This window comes from Ovis aries, chromosome 5 (assembly GCF_016772045.2).
Source record: "Ovis aries strain OAR_USU_Benz2616 breed Rambouillet chromosome 5, ARS-UI_Ramb_v3.0, whole genome shotgun sequence".
NCBI lineage: Eukaryota > Metazoa > Chordata > Mammalia > Artiodactyla > Bovidae > Ovis > Ovis aries.
The window spans coordinates 10,867,698-10,891,981 of NC_056058.1; the positions used below are offsets into that span (position 1 = coordinate 10,867,698).

General features: G+C 59.5%; 1 protein-coding gene across 1 annotated transcript in view; it reads right to left on the reverse strand.

The window, feature by feature from the left end:
* Positions 1-13,574, reverse strand: part of NFIX (nuclear factor I X) — a 98,100-nt gene extending 84,526 nt beyond the window's left edge. The window contains exon 1 of the mRNA XM_027969535.2: positions 13,253-13,574. Coding sequence (XP_027825336.1) covers positions 13,253-13,279 — 27 coding nt within the window. The 5' untranslated portion in view covers positions 13,280-13,574. The remainder of the gene's footprint in view (positions 1-13,252) is intronic.
* Between the last annotated feature and the right edge of the window lie 10,710 nt (positions 13,575-24,284).

Here is a 24,284-nt window from a genome sequence, read left to right on the forward strand (position 1 = left end):
TGTGTGTGCGTGCGCGCGCGCGTCTGTGTATATGTATATGTGCCAGCCCCCCATCTGATGTTGGGCAAGGGTATATATTTATGGAAGGTGTGCTTCCAGCAGTCCCAATGGGGTGTGGGGCCTGCGTATGCGCAGAGCAGGCAGTGCCTGGGATCCCGGCCACCGGCGCCAGGCTAGGGAACGTTGGCCACTCGGGTCTGAGCTTCTGTGCGAAAGCTTGCTTACGTGCGTGCGCGCGCCCGAGTGTCCGCAGACCCGGGAGTGCGCCCACCCAGGCGCCCCGTCGGGGCCGCTGAGCCGGGTGTGCGCATGTGCTTGCCCTAAGAGCCGACACGTGCGCCGGGGCCGCCGTCGCCGCCACGCTGAGCCAGGATTTGGCCCCTAAGCGGGCCAGGGGGCAGGGCCCGCCGCCGCCCGGCGGGTCTCAGCGGGATGTCGTTGGAGCGGTGTTGGTTTTGGCCTTGGCTGCTCTAATGGGGGAAGCCCCGGGGAGCGGACGGGGGTGGAACAAAGAAGGGGAAAGCAAGGGAAAGAGGGCTGCAGAGGAGGAGGAGGAGGAAGCGCACTGGAATGCGGAGGGCCCTGGGGAGTAAGGGTGCAGGGCAGCCCAGGTCTCCTGGGCATGGCTGGGGCCGAGGGACTTGCCTGGAAGCCTAAGGCTGCCACTCCCACCCCCGCCACTCCCACCCCTCACTGTGGATGGAGACAGTTTTGCAGCCACCTCTCTGCCTTCCAGAACCCTGGCCCCAGCCAAAGGCTCTGCAGGCTGCAGCCACCACGGGCCACAAGCAGCAAAGTGACATTTGGGCATGGTTCGCATATCCTCAGGGGAGAGCAGACCGTTTGAGCCCTTTTAAGCAAGGAACCGGGAGGCCCCTTCCCTTTTTTTTTGCCTGGGTTGCTTAGAACCTCAGTTTTCCCTATCTGGGGAATGGGAAGGAAACTCCCATGGGGAGGGTCAGAAGGAGGAATGTCAGTTGCATAGGACTGGGTTGAAAAGCAGGGTGATCTTTTAAGTCTTGCTTGCCCCTGGGGGCCTTGCTGAGTACTTCCTGCCATCCCACTTCTAGCCTCATGACCTTGGCACTTAACCTTCTGGCCTCTGTTTCCTCATCTGTAAAACAGGTTACTCATACCTGCCTCCCGCTGGGAAGGTTACAGGAGGTCACGTGTACCCACCCACCCGCTGCCCAGGCATAATTGCTCTGGAGTTGCTAGCTGTTATTTTTATTGTGAAGTCTATGGCTGTGACAAGCTGTGACGCTTGGTGTGATCGCGTGAGGCTGGCTGTGTGTGTGACTGTGCCGCTGTGTGTGTGTGCGTGTGTGTGACAGGTTGTGTGTGAGACTGTGCGTGGACGACAGATTGTGCCGGTGTGCGGCAGTGCCTGTGACAGGCTGTCACTGCGCGACAGACTGCGGGTGGCGGGGTGTTGCGCGTACCGACTGTGAGTGGAGATGAAGTGGTGTGTGGGGCTGGGACCAGGGGACCCCCATAAACCTACCTCAGTGAGGGTCTGGCTGACAGATGAGATTCTCAGGGCCTGGGGGCAAGTCAGTCCAGTGTCCTGTCCACCTTGCCCTTTCTATTGTTCAGAGGGATCCCACTTGCTTACAAACCTTGGGAGGTGACCCTATGATGGAGCCCACCCCTCCCCAGGGGGACACATTGTGTCAGCTCAGATACCCATCTCCACCCCAGGAAGGTCATCAGGAACCTCAGGGCATAGAGGATCCCAGGCCTGGCTGGCTTTGGTGAGGGACACACACCCTGAGCCTGTTTTCCCCAATTACCCTGAGCCTGTTTTCCACAATTTCCCTGAGCTCCAGGCCTGGGGAGGGCTGGTGGAGACCCAGAGAAGGAGGGATTTAGGGAAAGACCAAGAAAAGCCAAGAGAGAAATGGAGGAAGAAGATGAGAAAAACAGAGACTTCCCTAGGAACTGGCGAACCTAGAGCTGCTTGAGGTCTGGGCCTCCAGTCAGGGTGGACACCCATCAGGTTTTTGGAAATGCCAGCTGACACCTACAAGCATAGCTTGTACCCCAGGCCTTGTGCTCAGACCCCACTTTTAAGGGACTCACTGCTCCCTTTACTGATTTCAACCCAGTCACTCTTCTAATCAGTGTGGGATTCTGCTTCTTACACCCCTCCCTGGGGCCCAGCGCCTCCTTCTACACTTGGAGAAACTGAGGCTGAGAAAGGGGAGGGGACCCATCTGAGTACCCACTCACAGCCAGGAGACCTGAGAAATCAGAACTCCAGGCTTTGTGTCATGCACTTCCCCAGTATGGAAAAACCTCACCAGCTGGAAAAACCCCAGGGCCTGTGGGTTAGGGGCAGTACCCTCCAAACCCCACCCTGCCCCCCTCGGTGTGTCTGTATGTGTGCGCTGGGTGTATGTTCTGGGGAGTGCTATGATCCTCGGCTGTCACGTGTCTGGTGTCACAAGCCACAGCATGATGTGTGTGTCCCTCTGCTATCGTAGGCCTCTGTGTGTCTGTGTGTCCGTTCAGGACCAGCCCCTGCCAGAGAGAGGGGAGAAGTGTCGAAGCACCCCCCCACCCCACCCCACCCCCCCGAAAGTGTGTCTTTGATACTTGCAGCCTCGGCAGCGAAAAACAAGTTTCCACAGGGCCGCCTTGGGCTGAGGCCAGGCCGTCCTCAAATAACATTTGAAGTTACTTAGCAAACTTTGTTTAGTGCCGAGAGGCGGGCACCAGGCTTGGGGGGGGGCAGTAAACCGGTTCCTCCTAAGGCCCTTGTCCCTCTGTGGGCACAAGTGCCTAGCGTGGGGCTTGGTTTCCCCCACCCCAGCTCTGGGGAAGGGGAACAGAAATCTTCAAGCCCAGGGTGGGAGGGGGTAGGCTTGGCAGAGGAGGGGTGGGAGCACCCTCCAAACGAAGCCTGGCTTTTCCCATTTCTGCCCAGACCCTGGGCTTGGAGAGAAATGCCCACCTGGTCTCCCTGGGTCCCAGAGGCTGACACCAGGCCCTAGGGTCAGTTCAGAGGTGGGAGTGTCTGCACTTCTCCGTCACCCTCTTTCTGCAGCCCAGCTCTGCCAACCTCAAGGCTGCTTGCACGAGCTGGCTTGAAGCATGTTTCCTCCTCCAGGTGCACATACACAAGCACCCATAAAGCCCTCCTTGAGCCCATATGCTTGGCCGCCCAAACCCTCTCTCCCAAGGTCCCCAGCCCCAGGCAGCAGAGGCCAGAGAGCCAGCAACGGCAGGTTTGGAAGTGAGGTTGGCGCCTATGGGAGGGGGAGGGGGAGGAGATGCCAAAAATGGTGAGCCATTACAGGCAAGCAGGCGAGAGAGGGAGGAAGCAAGCAGGGAAGATGGAAGCCAGGCAGGCATCCTCTCTGAGCTCTGGGATGCAAAGGGGCAGTGGGAAAAGCAGGCTGGGCCCTTCCACAGAGCAGGCATGGGGAACAAGCCCCAGGTGGCACGCGGCGGGCAGGGGGCCCAGGAGGTGCCCAGCGTTCCCCCACCCCCACCTCAACTTCGAAATGGAGACTGGCAGCAGCAGCCGCTCGGCTCTGCCCGGGCATGGGGTGGGGGTGGCGGGCAGGCAGGACGCCAAACCAAATGCCACCAGGCTGGGCACAAGGGTTGCCAGCCAGCAGTGCCGACCCCACCAGCTCCAGTCCACAGCCCTCACACCTGGAGCTTTGGGGGTGGAGGGAAATGGGGGTCCAGCGGTGGGAATTGGGGGTCCGGCAGACAAAGCTGGGTCCCCTCAAACCATGGGCAGATCCCCAAGACCCTACAAAGATGGCGCAGCCTGGCACTGCCAGGGAGACAGGCTGGGTAAAAATAAACTGGACCCGCCCCGAGGGAGCTAAATCGAGGGGCCCAGGTGGAAGTGCCACTCCAGGCCACCAGCTGCCCCAGCCCCACCCCCCAGCTCAGAGCAGCCCAGTTGAGAGCACCCAGTGCCCATCGAGTCCCAGTTTTTATAGAGAAGAGGCCCCGGCCATCTAGTCCCTGGGTCTTAGGCCGGCATCCACAAGTACGGATAACGGATGACCTCAGACAGCAGCAACAAGAGGCTGTGCATTCCAGGCAGATGGTGCAGGCAACCAGACCAAGTCATGTACCCCTGACCTCCGCACCGCCCTGTGGAGAGGGCAAAGGCCCTGGTAGGCCGCACTTGAGCCATGGCAGAGCAACCAAACTGAAAGTCAACACTGAGCCACGAGGCCGCCAGACCACCTCTGCTAAAAACCATAGCTGTCCAGCACTTCTGAGGGCCCTACCTGCTCTCGTTCCCCCATAACACCTATCGCAGTCTCAAATACTGGACACTCCCTTGTTTATCGGGTTCACAGTCTACCCTCCCACCGAGGCTGGCACCTCCACTGATTTTGCTCCTTGCCGAGCCCCCGGGGCCTAGAACAGGGCTGGCACCCAGGAGGTGCTTAGCAAATATTTGTGGAAGGAATGCACAGGCCCCCGGCTGCACCCCCAGCACAAGGGCTCCGGCGAGGTGCCCGGCAAGGTGCCCGGCAAGGTGTGGGAGAGGGCGTTGGGCCCTGCCAGGAAGGTGAGGATAAGCCTGGCCGGTGGGTGTGCAGAGAGGGTGGGATGACCATCCACTCTCATTCTGAGCCCTGGGACAGAAGAAGAGCTGAAGGTCAGAGCCATAACTAGGGTTCAAGGGTCAACGTCAACAGCTAGGACACACTTTGAATGGGGGCCGAGAGGGCCACTCTGAAATTTCATAAAGGCCAGAAAATAAGCTAGCTTTTTCTCCCATCAGTAAGATTTAGGATAGGGGTGATCAGAGAAGAGAGCGAGGCTCTTCCACCTTCTAGCCCTTGGCCCTGATACAGGACACGTCTTCTCGGAATCTGTTTTTCATCTATTGAATCAAGCACTTCCTTCACATCAAGTACTGTTTTAAAGCACTTGGGATAAACCAACTCCTCTGATCCTTCCCACAACCCTATGAGAGGAAACTGAGGCCCAGAGAAGTTGAACAACTTGCCCAAGGTCACACAGCTACTGAGTAACAAAGCCAGGATTCATACCCAGGAAATTGGCTCAGAGGTCCCACTCTCCTAATAATGTTCAAATGTCCCCAAGGCCAACAGGGCCGAAGTGGAGCAACCCGGTCTAACATACTGTCAGAGACACACATGGGCACAACTAACCCTTACCATGTCCACCTCGTGTGGAAGGATTCAGGGAGACGAGCTAGGGAGGCACATAGGTCAGGTCAAGACACAGCGCGCATTCAGCACACTTTAGCCATTGCTACGATTCTGAGGACAAACACTCATCCACTTATTATCCTCTGAAAGGTTTTCTTCCTGTAGGACTCCATCAGCCACCTTTCTTCTGCTCTTTCTCCAGAGTCAGAAATGAGGAGTCAACGGCCAGAGGATTAATGAGACAGCCGCATGGAGAACCAGAGCCTCAGGGGTCAGCCTCGCCTCCATCCTGGACTGTTTCAGTGGCTGCCAGAAGCAAGACTGTGAAACGGGGGCCCAGAGGCAGGGGTGTTGTGGGCAGAGGCGGGCATGTGGCCTCGTAGGAGTATCCCCCAGGCATCTACAAACCAGCACTGGGACTCAGAGCTCTCAGTTCCATCAGGAGAGGATGGAACTGCCACTTAAAGGCAGTTCCATCTTGGGGTGGTTGGATCTGCCACTTAAAAACAGCTGGGAGCAGGGCAGGCAGGTAGAAGGGAAGGTACAAGGAGGGCAGGTCTCACCTCTGAGGCTCCATTTCCAAGCAGGGCCAAGTGTGGCCCAGGTGTGAATGGGTGTGTAGGTGTGACCCTCATCCCCGTGTGCTGGAGCAGCACGGGATTGTGTACATGCCCCACCTTTTGTGCCCAGGCTTGTGTGTCTGTGAGGTGGGGGGAGGCATGCATTTGTTGACAATACCTGGGTCCTGGTGAGCAAGACAGTGTGAGACACTGTGCTAGCCAGACTCTTGTCCGGGTGTATTTGTGTGTGTGCACGCACGCACTCAGTGGGTGTCAGGGGCTAGCCGGGCTCAGGTGTGTGTGACTGCGTGTGTCTAACAATATACTAGAGCCGAGTTTTTCCACTTCAGCCCAACGGCTGACACGAGGGCTGGATCGTTATTTGTGGTTGGGGTCACTTCTGTGTCCTGCGGGTGCTGGGCGCCTCCTTGGCTTCCACCCACTAGATGCCAGAGGCAAACTCTCCTCCAAGTGTGACAACCAGATGTTTCCAAGCATCGCAAGGTGTGTGTGTCTCACCATGTGTCTGAGAGTGTCACTGTGTGTGTGTGCCATGCACTTTTCACCACGTCTGTGGGGCTGTGTGCTGTTGGGTGGTGGCGGTGCCTGTGTCTCATGGTGTCTCACTGTATACCACGGGTGCCCCAGAGTCAGCACCCACGCACGTGACCCTGTGCACGGAGCCCGAGTCGCTGTGTTTGGTGTGGCGGGGGCATCTCTAAGTGTCTGTGTGTGAAGCGAGCCCCTCTGTATGGGAACCCCGGTGTCTGTGTGCTCCTGCGTGCCATGCCTGTGTGACGACGTGATTCTTTGTGCCTGTGTGCCAGTGACCGTGTGCAACTTTGTGGGAGACGGACCCAGAATAAACCCCCAAGATGATTCAACTGAAGCCGATATTTGGATGGACCATCTCGGATGATTAGGCACTCACCCCCTACCCCACCCCCAGCTCCTGGCTGCCCCGGACAGAAAGCTGCTTCCTAGGGCCAAAAGGGTGGGGTGCTCCTCCAGGTTGCCGCTTCCTCCAGCTCTGCTCCTGCAGATTCAGGTGGGGACAGACCCCCGCCTTTGCCTGATATGTGCCAGGAAGGCTGGCACGGAGCTTCCAACCGAGGGGGCCGGGTTCTGGGTGATGGTGGTGGCACTGCCCCCTGCCTGCTGCTGGCCACCACCCCCAGTCTCTGCTCAGGGTGGGGCCCAGTGGGGGGAGAGCTCCCCAGTGCAACCCCGGCTTCCGATTGGCTATGGAGCGCCGCAGTGCCCGCCACCCGCCTCCCCCTCCCCGGCTGGCGCAGCCACATCGGTAGTGATGGCAAACGCAGCTCGGAGTTCTGGGCACAGCTGCGCCTCGCAGAGGCCTGCCAGCCCCACCAGAAGCCAGACACCCCAGCTCCGTGCCCCCGACCCCTCCCCACCCGCCCGCCCACCCAACCGGGCAGCAAAGTCACCCCAGCCACTGCTCGCTCAGGCTGCCAGGCCCAGTCCACCCAGCCCCCTCGCCCGCCGGGCCTGTGCCCCCTTTAGCCCAGCCCGCTTGGGGGCCCAGGCCCCTGCACACGGCCACTCCCGCCCTCAGAGGGGCTCCTCCGGAGTTGGGGGGAGGCGGCAAGGAAGGGGGGCGGGGAAGGGGGGAGCTAGCCCTTCTTTTAGTGAACGCGCCCAGAGCTGGAGCCAAAAATCGAGGAGGAGAGATATTCAGACAGAGCCAAGATGCGTTTGGCAGGAGGAGAGAGAGGGAGAGAGGGAGCGGGAGGAGGGGACGAGAGAGGGAGGAAAGAGAGGGGGCAGGGGAAATCAGGGAGGGGGCTTCAGTCTCCAAACCATGCTCTCAGAGCCTCCGAGGGTCAGCAGGGCGGTGTGGGGGTGGGGGACCCGGGGCCGACCTGGCCCTGGGGGCAGTGGGCTCAGGCCCATGGAGACAGCCGGACACCCCAGCTGGCCAGGCCAAGACGGACACGGGCAGAAGCCAAGATCAATGTGCGCCGGGCAGACAGAGCGAGGCCTGTGGGCGGCCCAAACATACACCCGCACCTCACCACACAACGGGCTTCTGTCCATGCCGGGCCAGGGGCAAGGGTGGGGCCCACAGCAGGGCCACCACGGCCGCCAGACCTCAGGGGGAGCCTCGGAGAGGCCGGCCCACTCCCAGCAGCTAGATTGGTCGCCATGGTGGGCCCTTTGCAAGGTGCCGAGAGGCCAGGGGAGGCCACGGAGAGGGGTCCCAGTAGAGAAACACCAATCGATGGTCACTGGGACAAGCCCAGGACACACAGTGCCATGAAGGTGATACCTGTCGGCCCACACAGGGAAACGGGTATGCCAACACAGGTGGACACAGACAGGCCGCCCCACACAGTGAGACACATTGATACACCACTCGTCATGACGGCCAGACACAGGAGGCTTCGATCGATGATTCGTTTAGTGACGTACCATAGCGGTGCTGTGACACAAAGACCACATCGGGCATCCTGACACCCATGGTGACACCCCCCCACCCCGGTGTCACCTCAATGCACAGAGACGGAGCTGGGGATGACCCTCAGAGACAGCAGGCAGCATCCACTGACACGCCCTCTGAAACACAGGGGCACTCGGAAAGGGAGCCACACAGACATGCAGAGCCACCTTCCGGGAAACGGTCCTGCACGGCTCGCCATGCCGACGAACGCACACGCGAATCCGGAAGAATCCGGGGAGCTGCTCAGGGGTGTCCCCCTACCTGGTCCCTTCACCTCCACATCCAGGGGTTTGGGGGTAGGAAAGCACAGACTGCATTCTCTCCCCTCCCCCCACCGCGAGGAGGGACAAGCCCCACTCCTCAGCGCTGTGCTGGAGGGAAGCACCGACATCCAGGCCTCCTCAGCCTCTCGGTCCAGCTGGAGAAACTGTGAGACACCCCCCCGGCCGGCCCCCTGTGCCTGCACTTCAAGAGCACAGGACAGGAACCAAGAGGACCAGAAAGGCCAGGCTCCCAGGGGGCTGGAAATGGAAGCCAATGGTTCGACACTGACCACCAGGGAGACTTTGCTGCCGGCCACAGCTGCACGCCCGTCCCCTACCCATACCCGCAATGCCTACTGGACCCTGTCAAGTGCCATCATAGGGTCCCGCACAGGCATCCCATCCCCATGATGGGCCCAGGTGACGATATGCCCTGATGCAGACACAGAAATGACTCTGGAGCCACAAGGATGTCAACACCAGGACCCAGCAAGATTCCTAGGTTTTTTGACCCACTCACATCTGAAGACTCACGTGTATACACCCTTGTATACTCTGGTCCAAGGCCTCAGAGCCTAGCCTCAAAGCCAGCTTGGTCAAAGTCAGGGAAAGGACCAGGGGCAACTGAAGCCCCCCACGAATGCCACGGTTCCCACAGGGCAGCCCAGGTCTTGGCTCTCTCTCTGTCCCCTCCCTCACCCCCACTATCACCTCTCCCTGTCTTGAACCCCTGCCATCCATCCCTCCGGCACGCCACCCTGCCCTGCCCGCTCACAGCCCCCCTACCTCCCGCCGTCTACTTGGCCGCCAGTATCCCACCTGAGGAAAAACAGGTGGGCCATGAGATGGCCTATTTCCTTCCCAACTCTTCTTTTGCTTCCTCCTTCCTCCAGGCAGTCCACTTGGATTTCTGTGATTGGGAGGTGCTTGACCCTGCCCTCCATCCTTCTGGAGTGGCCTGCCCTCAGCTAGGAGTGCCTGCGGCTGGCCTAACAGTGATAACCAAAACGACACATCATTCCTTTCCTTGAGCACACGCTACATGCTAGGTGCAGCCCTGAGCCTAGTCTCAGCATGAGAAATCAATATCATTATTACCCATTGAAATATTTTTAATTATTTTTTTTACTGCCCATTTCACAGACCAAGAAAATCCTGTGCTTCCAGTCACAGGATTAGAAGATGCAGAGCCGGAGCTCAAACCCTGAGCTATCTCTGGCAAAGTCTCACACTCAACCTCTGCTTCCATGGCTCCACCTGGGAGCCCTTGAGGTCACATAAGACCTTTTGGACTGGGCCAGGGACCCCTGGCTCCAGTCCCCCCTGTGTTAACCCAGCAGAGCCCTCAGCTCTGAACTCTGTCTATCTGAGCTCAACCTAGCCCCAAGCATGGTATACTCTGTCCCAGCTGGTCACCACACTTGCCTCCCGCCCCAACCCCCACCCCCAGCAATGGGCGCTGAGCAGGCAGGGCCAGAGCCAGAGAGAAAATTTGCCATAACAAGGGGCTCTCGTGTTGGCATCAGGATGGGGAGGAGAAGCTTCACAGGGACAGAGAGGTAGCCACAGAGACCCAGGGAGAGAGCAGGGAGCAGGGGGACATTAGGGAGGCCCCAGCCCATCACCATCCCTTGAGGGAGTGTGTATGTGGTTGTGTGGAAATAAGGGTACGTGAACATTCCACTGCTCCTCCGGCCGCGTGGCAGGCAATGTTGGTGAACATGTGTGTCTGTGTACCCACCCGGGTAAGCCAACAGCCTCATGTCTGTGTCAAGGTGTGTGTCTTGTGTCAGGTCTGTGTGAGCAAGTGTAAGGGTGAACACACACTTGAGTCAGCCTGTATCTGAAGGTGTCTGGCCAGTATTGCTGTGTCTCCGTGAGTTTATGTAGAGACACGTGTCCTATATCAACGGGTCCGTGTGTGTTGGTGTGTGTGTGTGTGTGTGCTGGTGGGGAGAGAATACAGGTCCACCTTTTTCTGTGTCCATAAGTTCGTCCGTCCATGGCCGTGTGTCTGGACGTCAGCACAAATGCGTCGTTCGTGTCCTCATCTTGGCGGCAGCGGTGGTGTATCTGTGTCTGCACATCCAGTGTGCAGCTCTGTTTGTTAGGAGTGGAGGGGCCTGCCATCTACCCCATTCCCCTCAACAAAGGACTCAGGCCCGTGGCTGCAGTGGCTCAAACAGCCCCAGCAAGCACCCACCCAGCCACCCTGGATTTCGACGCTTTTTCCACCAGGAGATTTTTCCCCCCGCACCATCACGTCCGCCCTTCCCCCTCGCCCACAGTGCCTTTCCCCGCCAGGGCCCCGCTGCTCCAAGCTCGTTCCTGCTCAATCATTTATTGACTTTAAAATCGAAGCCAATTCTGGTTTGGAAAAAAAAAAAAAAGACACACACACACACAACGAGGCCAGGGAGAGACAGAGTCCGAGACTCGAGGGGGGAGGATAGAGCAGAGATGGGGCCAGAATCAGAGAGAGACAGGGAAAGACAGGGACAGTCACAGATACAGGACAGTGAGAGAGACGGAAAAGGGGCAGAGAAAGACAGAGATACAGGAAAAGACGAGACTGGCAGAGCAAACTAGGGAAGCAGAACGATTTATAAAAACAGAGACTAGCTCCCAGAAATGTGACTGGCAGGAGGGGCAGGCTGGACTCCGCTGACCAGTCAACAGCAGCTGCCTGCCCAGAGCTGAGGAGCGCAATCCAGCAAGCACATGCCCCCTTCTCTCCCCAGACACCCTGCCACACTCAGGCCTGCCACACAGAGCTGACCCCTTGCTCCCTTCTGGGGTGTCAGAGAGCCAAGGCCTGGCCATCGCCCTGAGTCTGGGGGCTACCCCAGCCCTTCCTCATCTTGTCACCAGTGGGCCAGCTGGTATTTTCTTTCCCAGGGTGCTGTGATGACTGAGGAGCCAATTTCTCACCCAGGCCAAGGAGGAGGGTAGGCCTGGGAGCTAAGCAGGCGGCTAGTGGGCCAAGGGCCACTCAAGCATGAGGTCTTGATTCCACTAGGCCCCAAATACCAGCCACACTGGCCAGCCATAGCTCACACCCAGCTAGGTGTATAGAGGTCGTTGTGCGGGGGGCCTAAGATGGGGTGGCCCGCCAGTCAGAGGGGCCACCCTGACTGATGGTGGGTGTGGGGGCCCCCCACACTGCCATCAAGGCCAGAGTGCTTGCTCACACCTGCATACACACTGTGACACACGTGTGCATATGCACCTCACTAACATGTACTCACACCTGCTTCTGTACAGGAAAACCCTCGCTCCTGGACACACACATGTCCATACCATGCAGGGCTGCCCATGCCTGATCCACAAGGCCACATGCAGACCCTGAGACTGACACTCACACACCACACACACGCATCTGTGGATACAAGCATTCTGTTTGTTGGGAGGGGGCTGGCACAAACCCCTGACATACCCTCTAGCCCCTTGCCACAAACCACACCCGCATTGCAGCCATATTCACGTGGATTCCCATTCCCCAGCCTGGGCACACTTGGCACACAGCTGGCAAGGCTCAGGTCGGCAGAGGGGACAATTAGGACCCCAGACTTGGCCTAGAGATGCCCCCTCCCCACAAACGTAGGCTCTGCTGGCAAGCAGAGCTAGGCGGCCCCCAGGTGTCCCTCTGCGGAGTCTGGGTTGCCAGCCATAGTATGGCCCAGGAGACAGTGCTACAAGGGCCGCTGTGGGGCTCTGGGTATCTTCTATGCCCTCTCAGAGCCTGAAGCCACCTCCAGGGAAGGTGGGGTGGCAGGGCAGACATCCCCCCCGGTCTCTTTCGCCCTGCACCGAGCGCGGTGCTGGGAACTTCGCTGGAGGCGGGACGCGCTCTCGCAGCGCGCCAAGGTCGGCACAGCGCCCGCGGCTGACTCGACGGCGTGGCCGCAGCACGATCGGCAGTTGTCCGCGACTCCTTCCCGCCCCTCCCGCCTCCAGGCAGCGGGACGGGATTCCCCAGACCTGCCTGGTCCGCGGCGCCGCAGCCAGCCGGGGTCGCTGGGGCCGGAAAGTTTGCGCTAAGGAAAGTTGTTTTTTTTTTTTTTTTCGGGGTGGGGGGGCGCGACTGCGGCGTCCAGGGTCGGCGAAGAGGCGCGGCCTGGGCTGGCAGTCGGCCCGTCCCTCCTTCCCCTCCCCTGCCCCACAGAAATTTGGGAGCCCCGCCATTTTCTTAGCCCCGCTCCCATGTGAGGCCTGAACAAAGACTTTGGGGAGACGCCCGGGCCGCTCGGCCCGCCCCGGGCACCCCGGCAGCACGCAGGGGCCATCGCCACGCATGCCGGCCGCTGCCACCCTGCGGAACCGCTGCGCCCGCCCTAGGGAACGCCGCCAGCCCCACTCCCCGCAAGGCGCCCTGCGGACCACCCCCTGCTACTCTGTCACCCCGCAAACACTGCCAGCGGCCACGCTGTCCTGGTGCACGCCACAGTCGCCCACAGGTCGGCGGGAGTCCCGCTGCCCACTGCACCCCAGTCGAGCGCGCGCGCGCGCACACACACATACACACACACTCACACACACGCACTCCGGCTCCGCGCTCCAGGGGCAGCGCCACGCACGCAGCCAGCCACCCCCGGAACCCCAATAGGAGTCTGCCCCTGGGCCAGGGTCGCACGCGCACCGGGGCGTCCGGACGCGTGCCCGGACTCCCCGTCGCCCGGCTTGCACCCCTCGGCCACCCGCGGGCTCACTCCCCCCAGCCGCCGAGCTCCCCCTCCGCCCTCCCGCCCGCGCCGCCGGCCGGCCTCCGGCGCCCGCTCCCCTCCCGGGTCGCGCGGGGGCGGCGGCCGGTACCTGGGTGAGGCAGTACGGGGAGTACATAGCTGGACGCCCGGGCGGGAGCGCGGCGGCCGGCCGCGGCGAGGGGAGGCCCGGCAGGCGGCGGCCGCGCTCGGGCTCCGGCTCCGGCTCGGCTCCTCCGGCCTCCGCCGCGCTGCGCCCGCCCGGCCCGCGGCCCCGCGCTCGGCCCGGCGCCGCTCCGCGCTCGCCGCTCGCAGGCTCGGCCCCGCCGGCTCCGGGGCCGCCGCCGCCGCCGCGCTCGCCGCTGCCTCTCGCGTCCGCCGCCGCCGCCGCCGCCGCCGCGCGTCTACTCCATGCCGCCGCCGCTCGGCCGGTCACCCTCGCCCGCCGCCGCCGCCGCCGCCGCCGCCGCCGCCGCCGCGCTGTGAAAGTGAAAGTTTAGACAAAGTTTGGAAGCGGCGCACTCCGGGGAGAGGGAGCGGGCGGGCGGCGCGGGCGGGAGGAGGGGCGCGGGGAGGGGCGGGCAGGGCGGGGGAGCGAGGGCCGGCGCGCACACACATACACACACACATGCACGCACACATGCACACACACACACGCAGACACGCGCGAGCGGGGGCGCACACCGACGCGGCCACCCCGACACGTGCTGGCCGGCGTTCCAAAGCAGACACACGCTGACACGCAGTGAGGCTCGGACCTCTCCATACATGTCACGTACAGAACTCATTGCCACACGTTCCACATTCCGACAAAGCACACGCAGACACCTACACACGCAGCATAGACACACAATCCACACACATGCACTGACACACAGGCACACACATACGCAAGACTAGGAAAGCAACCCGCGATGCACGCACTGACATGCACACAGGGCCCACCATCACGCGATGATGCCCACACACATGCATTTCAACAACAAATCATGTTTAGACTCCCCAATACAGGTGGACACACTCCAATACGACCTCAATGGACACACACTGATACCACCAAGACACACATCGATGCAGGTTGATGCCTACAGGTTCATCCTGGTACACTGATACTGGCATGATCATGCAACCACATCCTCACACACTCCGGACACACAACTGCTGTACACAGACACCCAAAATGCCCCTGCAACACACACGCACACAAAGGTGCACCAGAAAACCATCTTGGCAGTTATGAAGATATACTAACACATTGTCACACAAAGACACACCATCAGACACCAGGACATACATGCCAAACACAGGGAAAGCACTGATACAAAGTGACAGTGGCAGTCACAGCGACACACAGACACACACACCATACCCCTGATGCCCAGCTGCACACAGGTATCACACACAGACACACAGACCCCTCCTCTCACACACACACGTCCTTAAACCTGCTCATGTACGTACACAAATCTTCCAAGGGTCACATGTCCCAACCATCAGGGACAGAAATGGACATGGAGGCCTCAGGTACAGTACTCACACCCCTGGTTAGGCTCCATTCCCTTCGTGCAGGCCCCTGATCCCCCATTTCCGGATCAGAGAGGAATGGGGGGAAGGTTGGTACTGGGGATCCTGGCATGGGGGCAGAGGCAGCCCTTGAATGACCCCCAGGGTGGGCGGGGAGGCAGTGCCTGCAGCCCCTAGGCAGCTCCTGCCCAGACAAAGCTCCCTCCTGCTGCCAGCACCTTCTCACCCTCCTGGGCCAAGAAGCTGTGGCAATTCTCAGCTATGCATTGTCTGCTAGAAGCATGTTGATGCCCAGGTGTGTGTCTGTGTGTCCGTGTGGGGTGAACATATACCTGAAGGCATATGTTCCCAGTCACATTGCATCATTGAGGCAAGGTGGCCAGGGTTGTCTCTCAGGACTCTGGGTGGGTCTGGCTGTCCTCTGGGGGGAAAGGAGATGGCAGGTCAGTGTATGTCTATCCAGGAGTCTCTGAATGGACCAGTGTGGTGAAGCAGCAGTGCGGGTCTGGCTGTGTCCTGGGGGTGTCTATGAGTCAGAGGTGAGTGTCTGCCAGGCTCTGTGCCTAGCGCTGGGCACATAGTAAGGAGCAAGACAAAAGAGCCTGCGTTGAGTGCGCTGACATTCTAGCTGGAGTCAGGTATATGGGGGGTCTGCTCTTTGACAGGCAGTGCTGGTGATGAGGGTGCCACCGTGTGTGTGTTTTGAACTGACCCCAGTATGTGCACCAACTCTGAGCCTCTTTCTATCAGAAAGTGTCAGTGAACGTAACAAGCTTGTGTCTGTGTGGTATGGATGTGGGTCTCTCTCTGTGTCCCAGAGCATGGGTACCCAGTCAGTCTGTCTGTAATCGGGAGCTGTGTAGCAGATAGAGTGAATGGGTGTCCCTAGAAATGTGTTTCTCTCTGCGGGGTCCCTGTGGATCTGGGGCCGTGATGAAGATCTGTGTGTACCAGTGTCTGTGTACACAGGTGCCTGTGTGTGTCGCACAGCCAGGGCTCTGGGTCTTTTCAGAGAGTGGGGCTGTGTGTATCAGGCTGTGTTGGTGTGTGTGACTAGGTGTGTGTGCGCGCGACGCGTGGGGCGGGGGAGGTCTCTGTGCGCCTGAGGATGTGCCTGGTTACTTGTGTGTCTGTCACTGCCGTTCTTGGGGGGGCTATATCCCAGGGTCCCACCCATCTGACCCGGCCTTCCCGCTCAGCATCGCAGCCGCCGCCGATGCAAGGCCGTGGCAGAAGGAATCGATACGTCCTTAAAAATTCAAGGGCTTCTCGTAAACAGAAACTTTTAACACCGTTTAAAGTTTCAGGGCTGCCGCTGCTGCCTAGCCGCCGCCGCCACCGCTGCAGCAGGAGGGCGTGGGGGAGGAGGCACCGGAGGCGGGGTCGGGAGCCAAGGAGAAGGGGCGGGGCCACATGGGGGATGGAAGAGAAGTTGCGGGAGGGCCTGGGGGCTCTGCGAGGCTGAGGGGAGGGGCAGAAAGGGGATTTGGGGATCACGGGGGCCGGGGGCCTGGATGGCTCAGGAAAGGATGTGGGGGATAGGCCAAGGGGTGGGGAACGGGGGAGGGGAGGAGAGCAGGAAATGGTGGGGGCGGGACGGGTCTGGGGGCCTTTGAGGAGGCCCAAGAGAGGCTGGGACTGGCTAGGAGAAGGAGCTAGGGATCTGTAGGTCCAGGAGGGGTTTGAGGTGGGACTTAGATGACTTAGGGGAGGAGCAGAGAATAGATTTGGGGAATTACCGGGGCCTGAGTGAAGGGGACACCAGAGCAGTGTGGGCCTCTGCGCTGGTGGAGGGCGGTGAGAAAGGTTTGGGGGTGGGGGAAGAAATGGTTGAAGGGTTTGGGAGTGTCTGGGATCTTTAATATAACTCGAAGCTTGGGGAGACCCCCCCACAGCCAGGGGGGCCTCCTTGTAGTGCGAAAGTGTTAGTCACTCAGTCATGTCTGACTCTTTGGCACCCCATGGGCTGTAGCCTGCCAGGCTCCTCTGTCCACAGGATTCTCCAGGCAAGGATACTGGAGTGTGTAGCCTTTCCCTTCTCCAGGGTATCTTCCCTACCCAGGCATCAAACCCAGGTCTCCCACATTGCAAGCAGATTCTTTACCGTCTGAGCCACCAGGGACCCTCCTTGCCCCTCTGCAAATAGCCATGAAGCATTAACCCCTCAGAAATTCAGGCACCTTTGGCTCAGGCCTCTCCCTACCTGGCAGCCCATCCTCCCAGCCCTGTTCTGCAAGCTGTGCCCACTCCCTCCTCACTCTCCTGGTCCTACATCTGGGATCTGCTGCAACCAGCGTCCCATATCCACTTCATACATGTATGCCATGCATACACACACAACATCCATACACACACACAACATCCATACACACACACAACATCCATACACACACACAACAGCCATCCTTCCATTCACACACCCCGTCACAGCACAACACCTTTCCCATGCACACACAAACACACTCTTCCTTTCACACTCACACATGTTCACACAAACAGAACATTCGTCCCCATATTCATGCACAGATCCACACTCAGAATTCTCTCCACATGCTTACTCCCATACACACAACACGTCCCCCCTCCATGCACACACACATCCACGCTGCTCCCCCCTCCACAGCTGTCAGCTGGGAGGATTTTTGCAGAGAGGCTAGAGGACACAGTGGTGGGGGAGCCTCCCTTCCCCCTACCCCTCTCCCCTGCAAAGCCCAGGTCTTAGGACCACACCTGGCTTTCAAGAAATCACAGGGGAGGAGGGTGCTGCCAGGGGGCTGGGCACAGCTGGAATGCCACAGCTGGAATCCCCCACATTCCTCCCTGCCGGGGCTGCCCACCTGGCTGCAGCTGGCAGCAGGTGTGTTCTTGCAATGCAGGTGTGTGGGGAGAGGAGGAGGGGGGAGGAGCAGGCACCAGGCCCTTGGCACTCCCCGGCCAGGATGCTGGGGGCTGAAACATCTAGCCTCCTCCGGCAGCCAGGTCCTGGGCCACCAAAGGTGGGCTCAGGCATGGCTGGGCTCGGTGGGCAGGTGGACAGGCCCTCCAGAGAGGATGACGAACATCTGGCAATACGATCAGTAAAGAGCCAGGCTGCAGATGCTGCCAGGGTCGGGGAGGGGTGCTCTAGGCCCTCCCGTCAGGACTGGGGATCCCCACTCTTTAAGAGGGCCTTATGTCTTCCCTGCCCAGCCTGGAGAGCATGGTCTGTGCCCAGGCCTGGGGTCCCAGCCTTGTGTTCGCTGCCCTCTCTGTGGGCTGGGAACCCCTATTGGGGACTGCAGAATCACAGGTCCCGCTGCCAAGGTGCCTCTGGCCAGGCACCTGCATCCATGTCACACAGGTACACACACACACACACACACACACACCAGATTCCTACAGTCACACAGGCACAAACTCACAAAGACACATACATACCTAGACACACTAAGATACCGACCCCTCTCCTCCAGAAGGAGGGGTTATATAAATGCCATAATCACACAGACACAGGATCACCCAGAGATGCTGGCGCACACCGTTAGTCCACAGACACAAGCACACACACAGCCCCAGAGAGAACCCCACACAGACCTCCCCACAGCCATCCCACAGAGTGACACCAGTAACACTCCAGTCACACACAAAGACCCTCACCCTCACATCGCCACCCTCCCTAGAGATGCAGACATACACTGACCCACAGAGACACAACCAGACATGGTTATGCGAACTCCCAGCATCACCTGCTGAGCCCAGTTATGCATACACACAAGGCCACACAAAGTCACACAATGACACACAGTCTTACAGACCTTTTGAGTATACACAGATGCTCTCAAAATCATCCATAGATGTGGCATACACAAAGTCACACAAAGACATACAGATGGCATACACAGGGACACACAGATACACAAGAGCAGCCCTGATCACACAGTTAGTTAGATCACACACTGACACTCAGAAACATACACAGGCACCCCCAGATCACACATGGAGACGCTCAGGGCATACAAGGTCCCGTAGACACACACTCACACGTGCCCCAGCAGCGCAGCCCCTACCGGGCGAGGACAAGCAGGCGGCAGGGCTTCCGGTGGCAAGCGCTCATCTGGAGGCAAGGAAAGAGCTGGGGAAACATTTCATTTGCAGCCGGCTGGAGACCCACCCCACCCGTCCTGGAAACCTGGCCCTGGCTCCTGAATGGGGCCTCTGTATGCTGCCACCGCCCAGCCGACCAGGGTGTGGGTACTGGGGTGGGGGGGGGCCAGCCACACCATGTCCCTGGCCAGGCATCAGGGGCCACCCAGCCACCCAGTCCCTGGGCCACGCCAGGGCCCAGGCTGGAGTCCTTCAGACTGGAGAAGCCCACTTCACCCTCATCCCCTCCACATTTAGAGGCCATTTCCCAAATCCAGCCTGCAGAGGGAAGTCAGAGGAACCAGGCAGGGCCCCAGCTGGCCCTGGATCTCCAAGTGTCCCCTGTCTCAGGCCCACATATGTCCCCAGGCCAGGCAGCTGCCAGTCCCACGCCACAGGGCCACTTACTGCGGCACCAAGGTGAGGCACCACAGGATGTGCCCGTACCTCTCTGTGTGTGGCAGTGTAGCAGGGCCCCCTGTGCTGCCCAGGGGTGGGGGTGGGCCACCATAGGCCCTTGCCTCAGGTCATCACACACTCACTGTCACACACAGTGTCACCGTCACACCTTCCATCACCCAGCCACACACAGCCGCCACTGTCTCGTCATCAGCCACACTGTCACACCTTCAGCCACACACAGAGCTGCACTGCCACACCTTCAGCCAGCAACACTGCCTGTCACACCCTCAGCCTGCGCTGTCGCCCACAGAAATACCGTCACAGCCTCAGTGATGCTGGTCACACATGCCTTCAACCACACCGTCTCATACCTCGTCACGCTGACCCTGACACGCTGCCCCCCACCCTGTGTCAGCATCACATTGACCAGCAGGGGCGCACTTGCATACTCGGTCCCGGTGGGTGCCCCTGCAGCTGTGCTAGCCACGTGGCCACACAGAGTCACTGCCCTGCTCGGTCACAAGGAGGGGAGGCCAATCTGATCACTTCAGCCCCAGGGTGTGGCACGCAGCTGCCCCCGGAGCAATGTTTGAACCCAGCCAGTTACTCCAATAACTCGACAACACACCCTGATTGTCATGGAGCAGGTCACCAGAAGGTACAGGCCACTCACTTTGGAATTGCTTACAGGTATTCTTACAGCCACTCTCCTCTACCCACTGCAGTTGGAGCCTGGGAGCAGGGGGGCTAATGGACACGCAGCTGTAGGCGGTGGGTGCCAGCTCCCCACCTTATGAATATTCATCAGCTGGGGCTCTCCTGAAACCTGTGAGGAGTCGGAGGTCCCAGGCAGCTGGGCACCCCCCCTTCCATGCCAGGAGGCCCTCAGGTGAGGGGGGGCTCAGCCGAGCCCCAGCAGTTCTTGGAACCCACACCCAGTTATACACGTGAACACATATAAGTTTGTGAAGCTGGACCCCTAGACACACAAACAAGCATCACACAAACTCACAACCACACCCCACAACAGGGCCATCCACCATCACACACACATGTGCACGTGCACACACACACACACTTGGCATACAAACACAGGCACACAGACTATCACATGAGCGCACAAACACATAATCACGCCCACACCACAGACACTTGCACCATACACACACACACCAGGCATACAGACATGGACACACACTGTCACATGAATTCATAAGCACACACTCACACCCAACCCACAGACACCCACCACACACACACACACACACACACACACACACTCCAGGCATGCAAACACAAGGGCACACTGTCACAAGACTGCTATCGCAACCAAACTACACAGACACCATCACACATAGGTATGAAAACACACACACAGATACACAGGATCTCACTCTGCCCACCCTGACGTTTTACAGAAGGGGAAACTGAGGCACTGAGTGGCTGAAGTCCCCTTAAAGTAGGATGGCCCCTCCTGACTCCAGGCAGAGGCTGCCTCCGGGCGCCCCCTGCTGGCCCGGCCCCTTCACGAGAGCGCGGTACGGGCACGCGCCTGACGTAACCATGGCATCCTCTTGGCACGAGCGGCCCGCGCGCAGGGAGGGCGGGGCGGGCGCGTTGCCATGGCTCCGGCGGGCCGCGTGAATGGGGCATTGTTCGCCCCGGCGCCCGGGCCGGGCTGTCCCGGACCCACCCGGACCCACTCGAGCCGGCAGAGACTGGGAGAGACAGAGATGGGGAGAGACAGACAGAGCTGTAGATGGGGAAAGTCACTTAGAAGCCGAGGGAGAGACAGAGATGGAGAAAGAGATGGGAGAAACCTGCAAGAGAAACGCACAGATAAGGAAGGGCAGAGGGAAGGGGCAAAGGAAGGCAGAGCCGGAGATCGAGACGGAAGATGAAGGGCTCGAGTGGGAGACAGGACCAGTCGCCGGTACCCATGGAGCACGTTCTGCCCGGCAACCAGGGCACGTAGACAAAGTCAGAGATGCTAAGAGGTGAGAAGAGACAGAGAGATCCAGAGAGGACGAGGGTCAGAGGTAGGGAAGGAATGAAGGAAATACTGTGAGCGAGTCTGGTCCCACCCACCTGGGTCCCCTCTCCACTCCCCTTTGGACCACAGGCCTTCCCTGGTCAGACCCTCTCAGAAGGCACACCTCCGTTCTACATGTCTTCACACTCCAGCCGACAAGACATCATTGCCACAGGGACCAAGTCAGGGACACTGCCCCAGACGCTCCGAGACACCCTCATGGGCACAGTGACACCCGCAGATATACACACAGACTCCCAGTGAGCCAATCATGGTCCCAGCCAGACACACCCGTATGACAGGGAATAGCACCCCACACTGCCAGAATGATACTCAGAGTTACAGATGTAGCCCCATCCACGTACATCACATGAGGACCCTGCCAGTCTCAGTAACACGTGACCACACAACCACCACGCAGGCTCACATGCCATGGGATCGCTGTCGGGTGCGCCCACACCAGACACACAGCGCACCCTCACATATGCACTCATGGACGCCTTGACAGGCACTCATGCCTTCTCAAGGCACACATCTCTTCTCAATCTGACCCCCTGACTGGGTGCCCTGTCCCCTGGTCCAGACTGCTATCAGTGGGAATGCTGGGTCCCGATCTCCATGCTTGAGAGACTTGGTCACCAGGTAAGATTGGGGGTGGAGGGGAAGGAGGTGAAGCCTGTCCCTGTACACCCTCAAGGGCTGGGTCCATCTGGGCCAGGGTGGTCCCCTAACTCCTGCCTGGGTCAGCTTGGCCCAAGTCTGAGCCAAGAGTGTCCCCTGGTGGCCATGTATATTCTCTGCACCCATCAGGTTGGGGTGGGAGGTGGTGTGGAGTAAAGGGAGCCCACTGGCCCTGTCCGAATAGAAGGGCAAAGAGGACAGGCCAGACAGGACAGGCCAGACTCAACACACAGAACTCAGAGATGGGAAATCAGGCTCCAGAAGCAGGAACTTAGATCCAGAATTCACAGCCTGGAATCCACACTCCGGAATTCAAAACCAGATCTCAGAATCAAATCTGAATCTAGATTCCCAAATACCAAGATCTAGAATCCAGATCCAAGAACTCAGGACTCAGAATCTAAAGTCCAGGTCCATGGGACTTCCCTGGTGGCTCAGTGGTAAAGAATCCGCCTGCCAGTGCAGGAGACACAGGTTTGGTCCCCAATCCGGGAAGACCCCCTATACCACAGGACAACTACACACGTCCGCCACAACTACTGAGCCTGTGCTCTGGAGCCCGGGAGCTACAACTGCTGAGGCCACATGCCCTAGAGCCCATGCTCCACAGCAAGAGAAGCCACTTCTGTGAGAAGCCTGCAAACCGCAGGTAGAGGGTGGCCCCTCTCTCCGCAACTAGAGAAAAGCCTGTGCAGCGACAGAGACTCAGCACAGCTAGAAATAATATATAGATAAATAGAATCACTTTTAAAAATTAAAAAATAAAAGTCCAGGTCCAAGGGTCCACAATCTAGAATCCAGAAATCTAGATCCTGTCCTCTAGAATCTAGAATCAAGGGCCCAGTGGGAAATTACCTGGCAGACCAGTGGTTAGGATGTGGTGATCTCCCTGCCAGGGCCCTGGGTTCAATCCCTGGTTGGGGAACTAAAATCACAATCCGCCAAAAACAAACAAAAAGAGAGAATAATCGAGGACCCAGAATCCAGATCCAAGAACACAGGGCGTCCCTTGGAGCCAGCTCCCTGCCTTCTTCAATCCCCCACTCTAGAGCATTGGCAGCAGGGGCTTTGAGGACAGGAACACACTGAAGGGGCAGGAGAGGAGCGCTGTGGCGACCACACAGAGCGTCTCCCAGCTGCTGCCCCTGTGCATTTTCAAACATGCACACACACCACTTCAATAGGATCTTCTACACAGACCCACATGCCCAGACATGTGGCCTCTGACCATCAGGTGTACAGCGCCACACACCCTCAGCTATACATGCACAACCACACACACACACACCATCACACACGTTACATCACACATTCACCCTGACTCACACCATCACCCAGAGACACCCAGAACTGCCACACACTCCTCCCAGTACCTGAACACACACGCATCTGTGTACCTACACGATCTTAGTGCTGCCCCCAAACCCTGTCCAACCCCCTAAGCTCAGACACACAACCACCACACCCAGAGACACACAAAAAGCCAGGACTCCTAGCCCTGCACATAGATACACTCACAGAATTGTGGAGGCTGGCATGCACACACACACACACACACACACACACGAACTCTCCCAGGCACAGAGAAGCCTGTGCCTTGGCAGCCATGCAGCCCCTGGGAACAGGACCCCCGGGACAGGGCTCACCGTGCACCCCCGTGCCCACCCCAGCCCTCCCCCGCCTGGCTGGCTGGCGGGCTTTAATACAGATGCCAAACTCATAATTGTAACTGAGGGTGACAGGGTCACCTTGAGCCCCAGATGCTCGCGCGGTGACAGATGGCGTTGGCAAACCTGATTATCGGCCCCCGTGCCAGCGCCTGTGGCACCTGCATCCCCCGCCCCTCCCCGCTCCCCCAGCACTCATTACCCACCCATTACTGGGCCTGGGGGGTGGGGGTGGGGGCCGGCTGGCATTGCCCAGGAGGGGGCAGGGACTCCAGGGGCCCCCCCTGGCACCAAGGTTCCCAGCTGGCTTCCCGGCTGGCAGGAGGTGGGCACAGCTGAAGCAGGGCAGGGAGGGGGAAACAGCCACCTCATGCCTGCCAGAGGGAGGGGTGCTCACAGTGCCAGGGCCAAGCTGCCCACTCGGACCCTGCTTGGGGTTGGCACAGAACCCTGGAGGGAGGAGGGAGAGCATGCCCCTCTCTGTGGGCCTCGAGTGACCCTCCCCCCACTCAGGGCCCTTGGAGCAGGGCCTTGGGAGCTGCCCGCCTGGCCTGTTCCCACCCCCCTGTGCAGGCCTGTGGGGTCAGAGGTCATAGGCTCCCACGCCCCGCAGGCCCATCTGTTTCCTCGGGTCCCCTCCTCCTGCTCCCCTCACCTGGGGCCTTCCTTCCTGAGGCAGGAAGAGGGCTGAGAGGGGCCTGGCCAGCCCCCCCGCC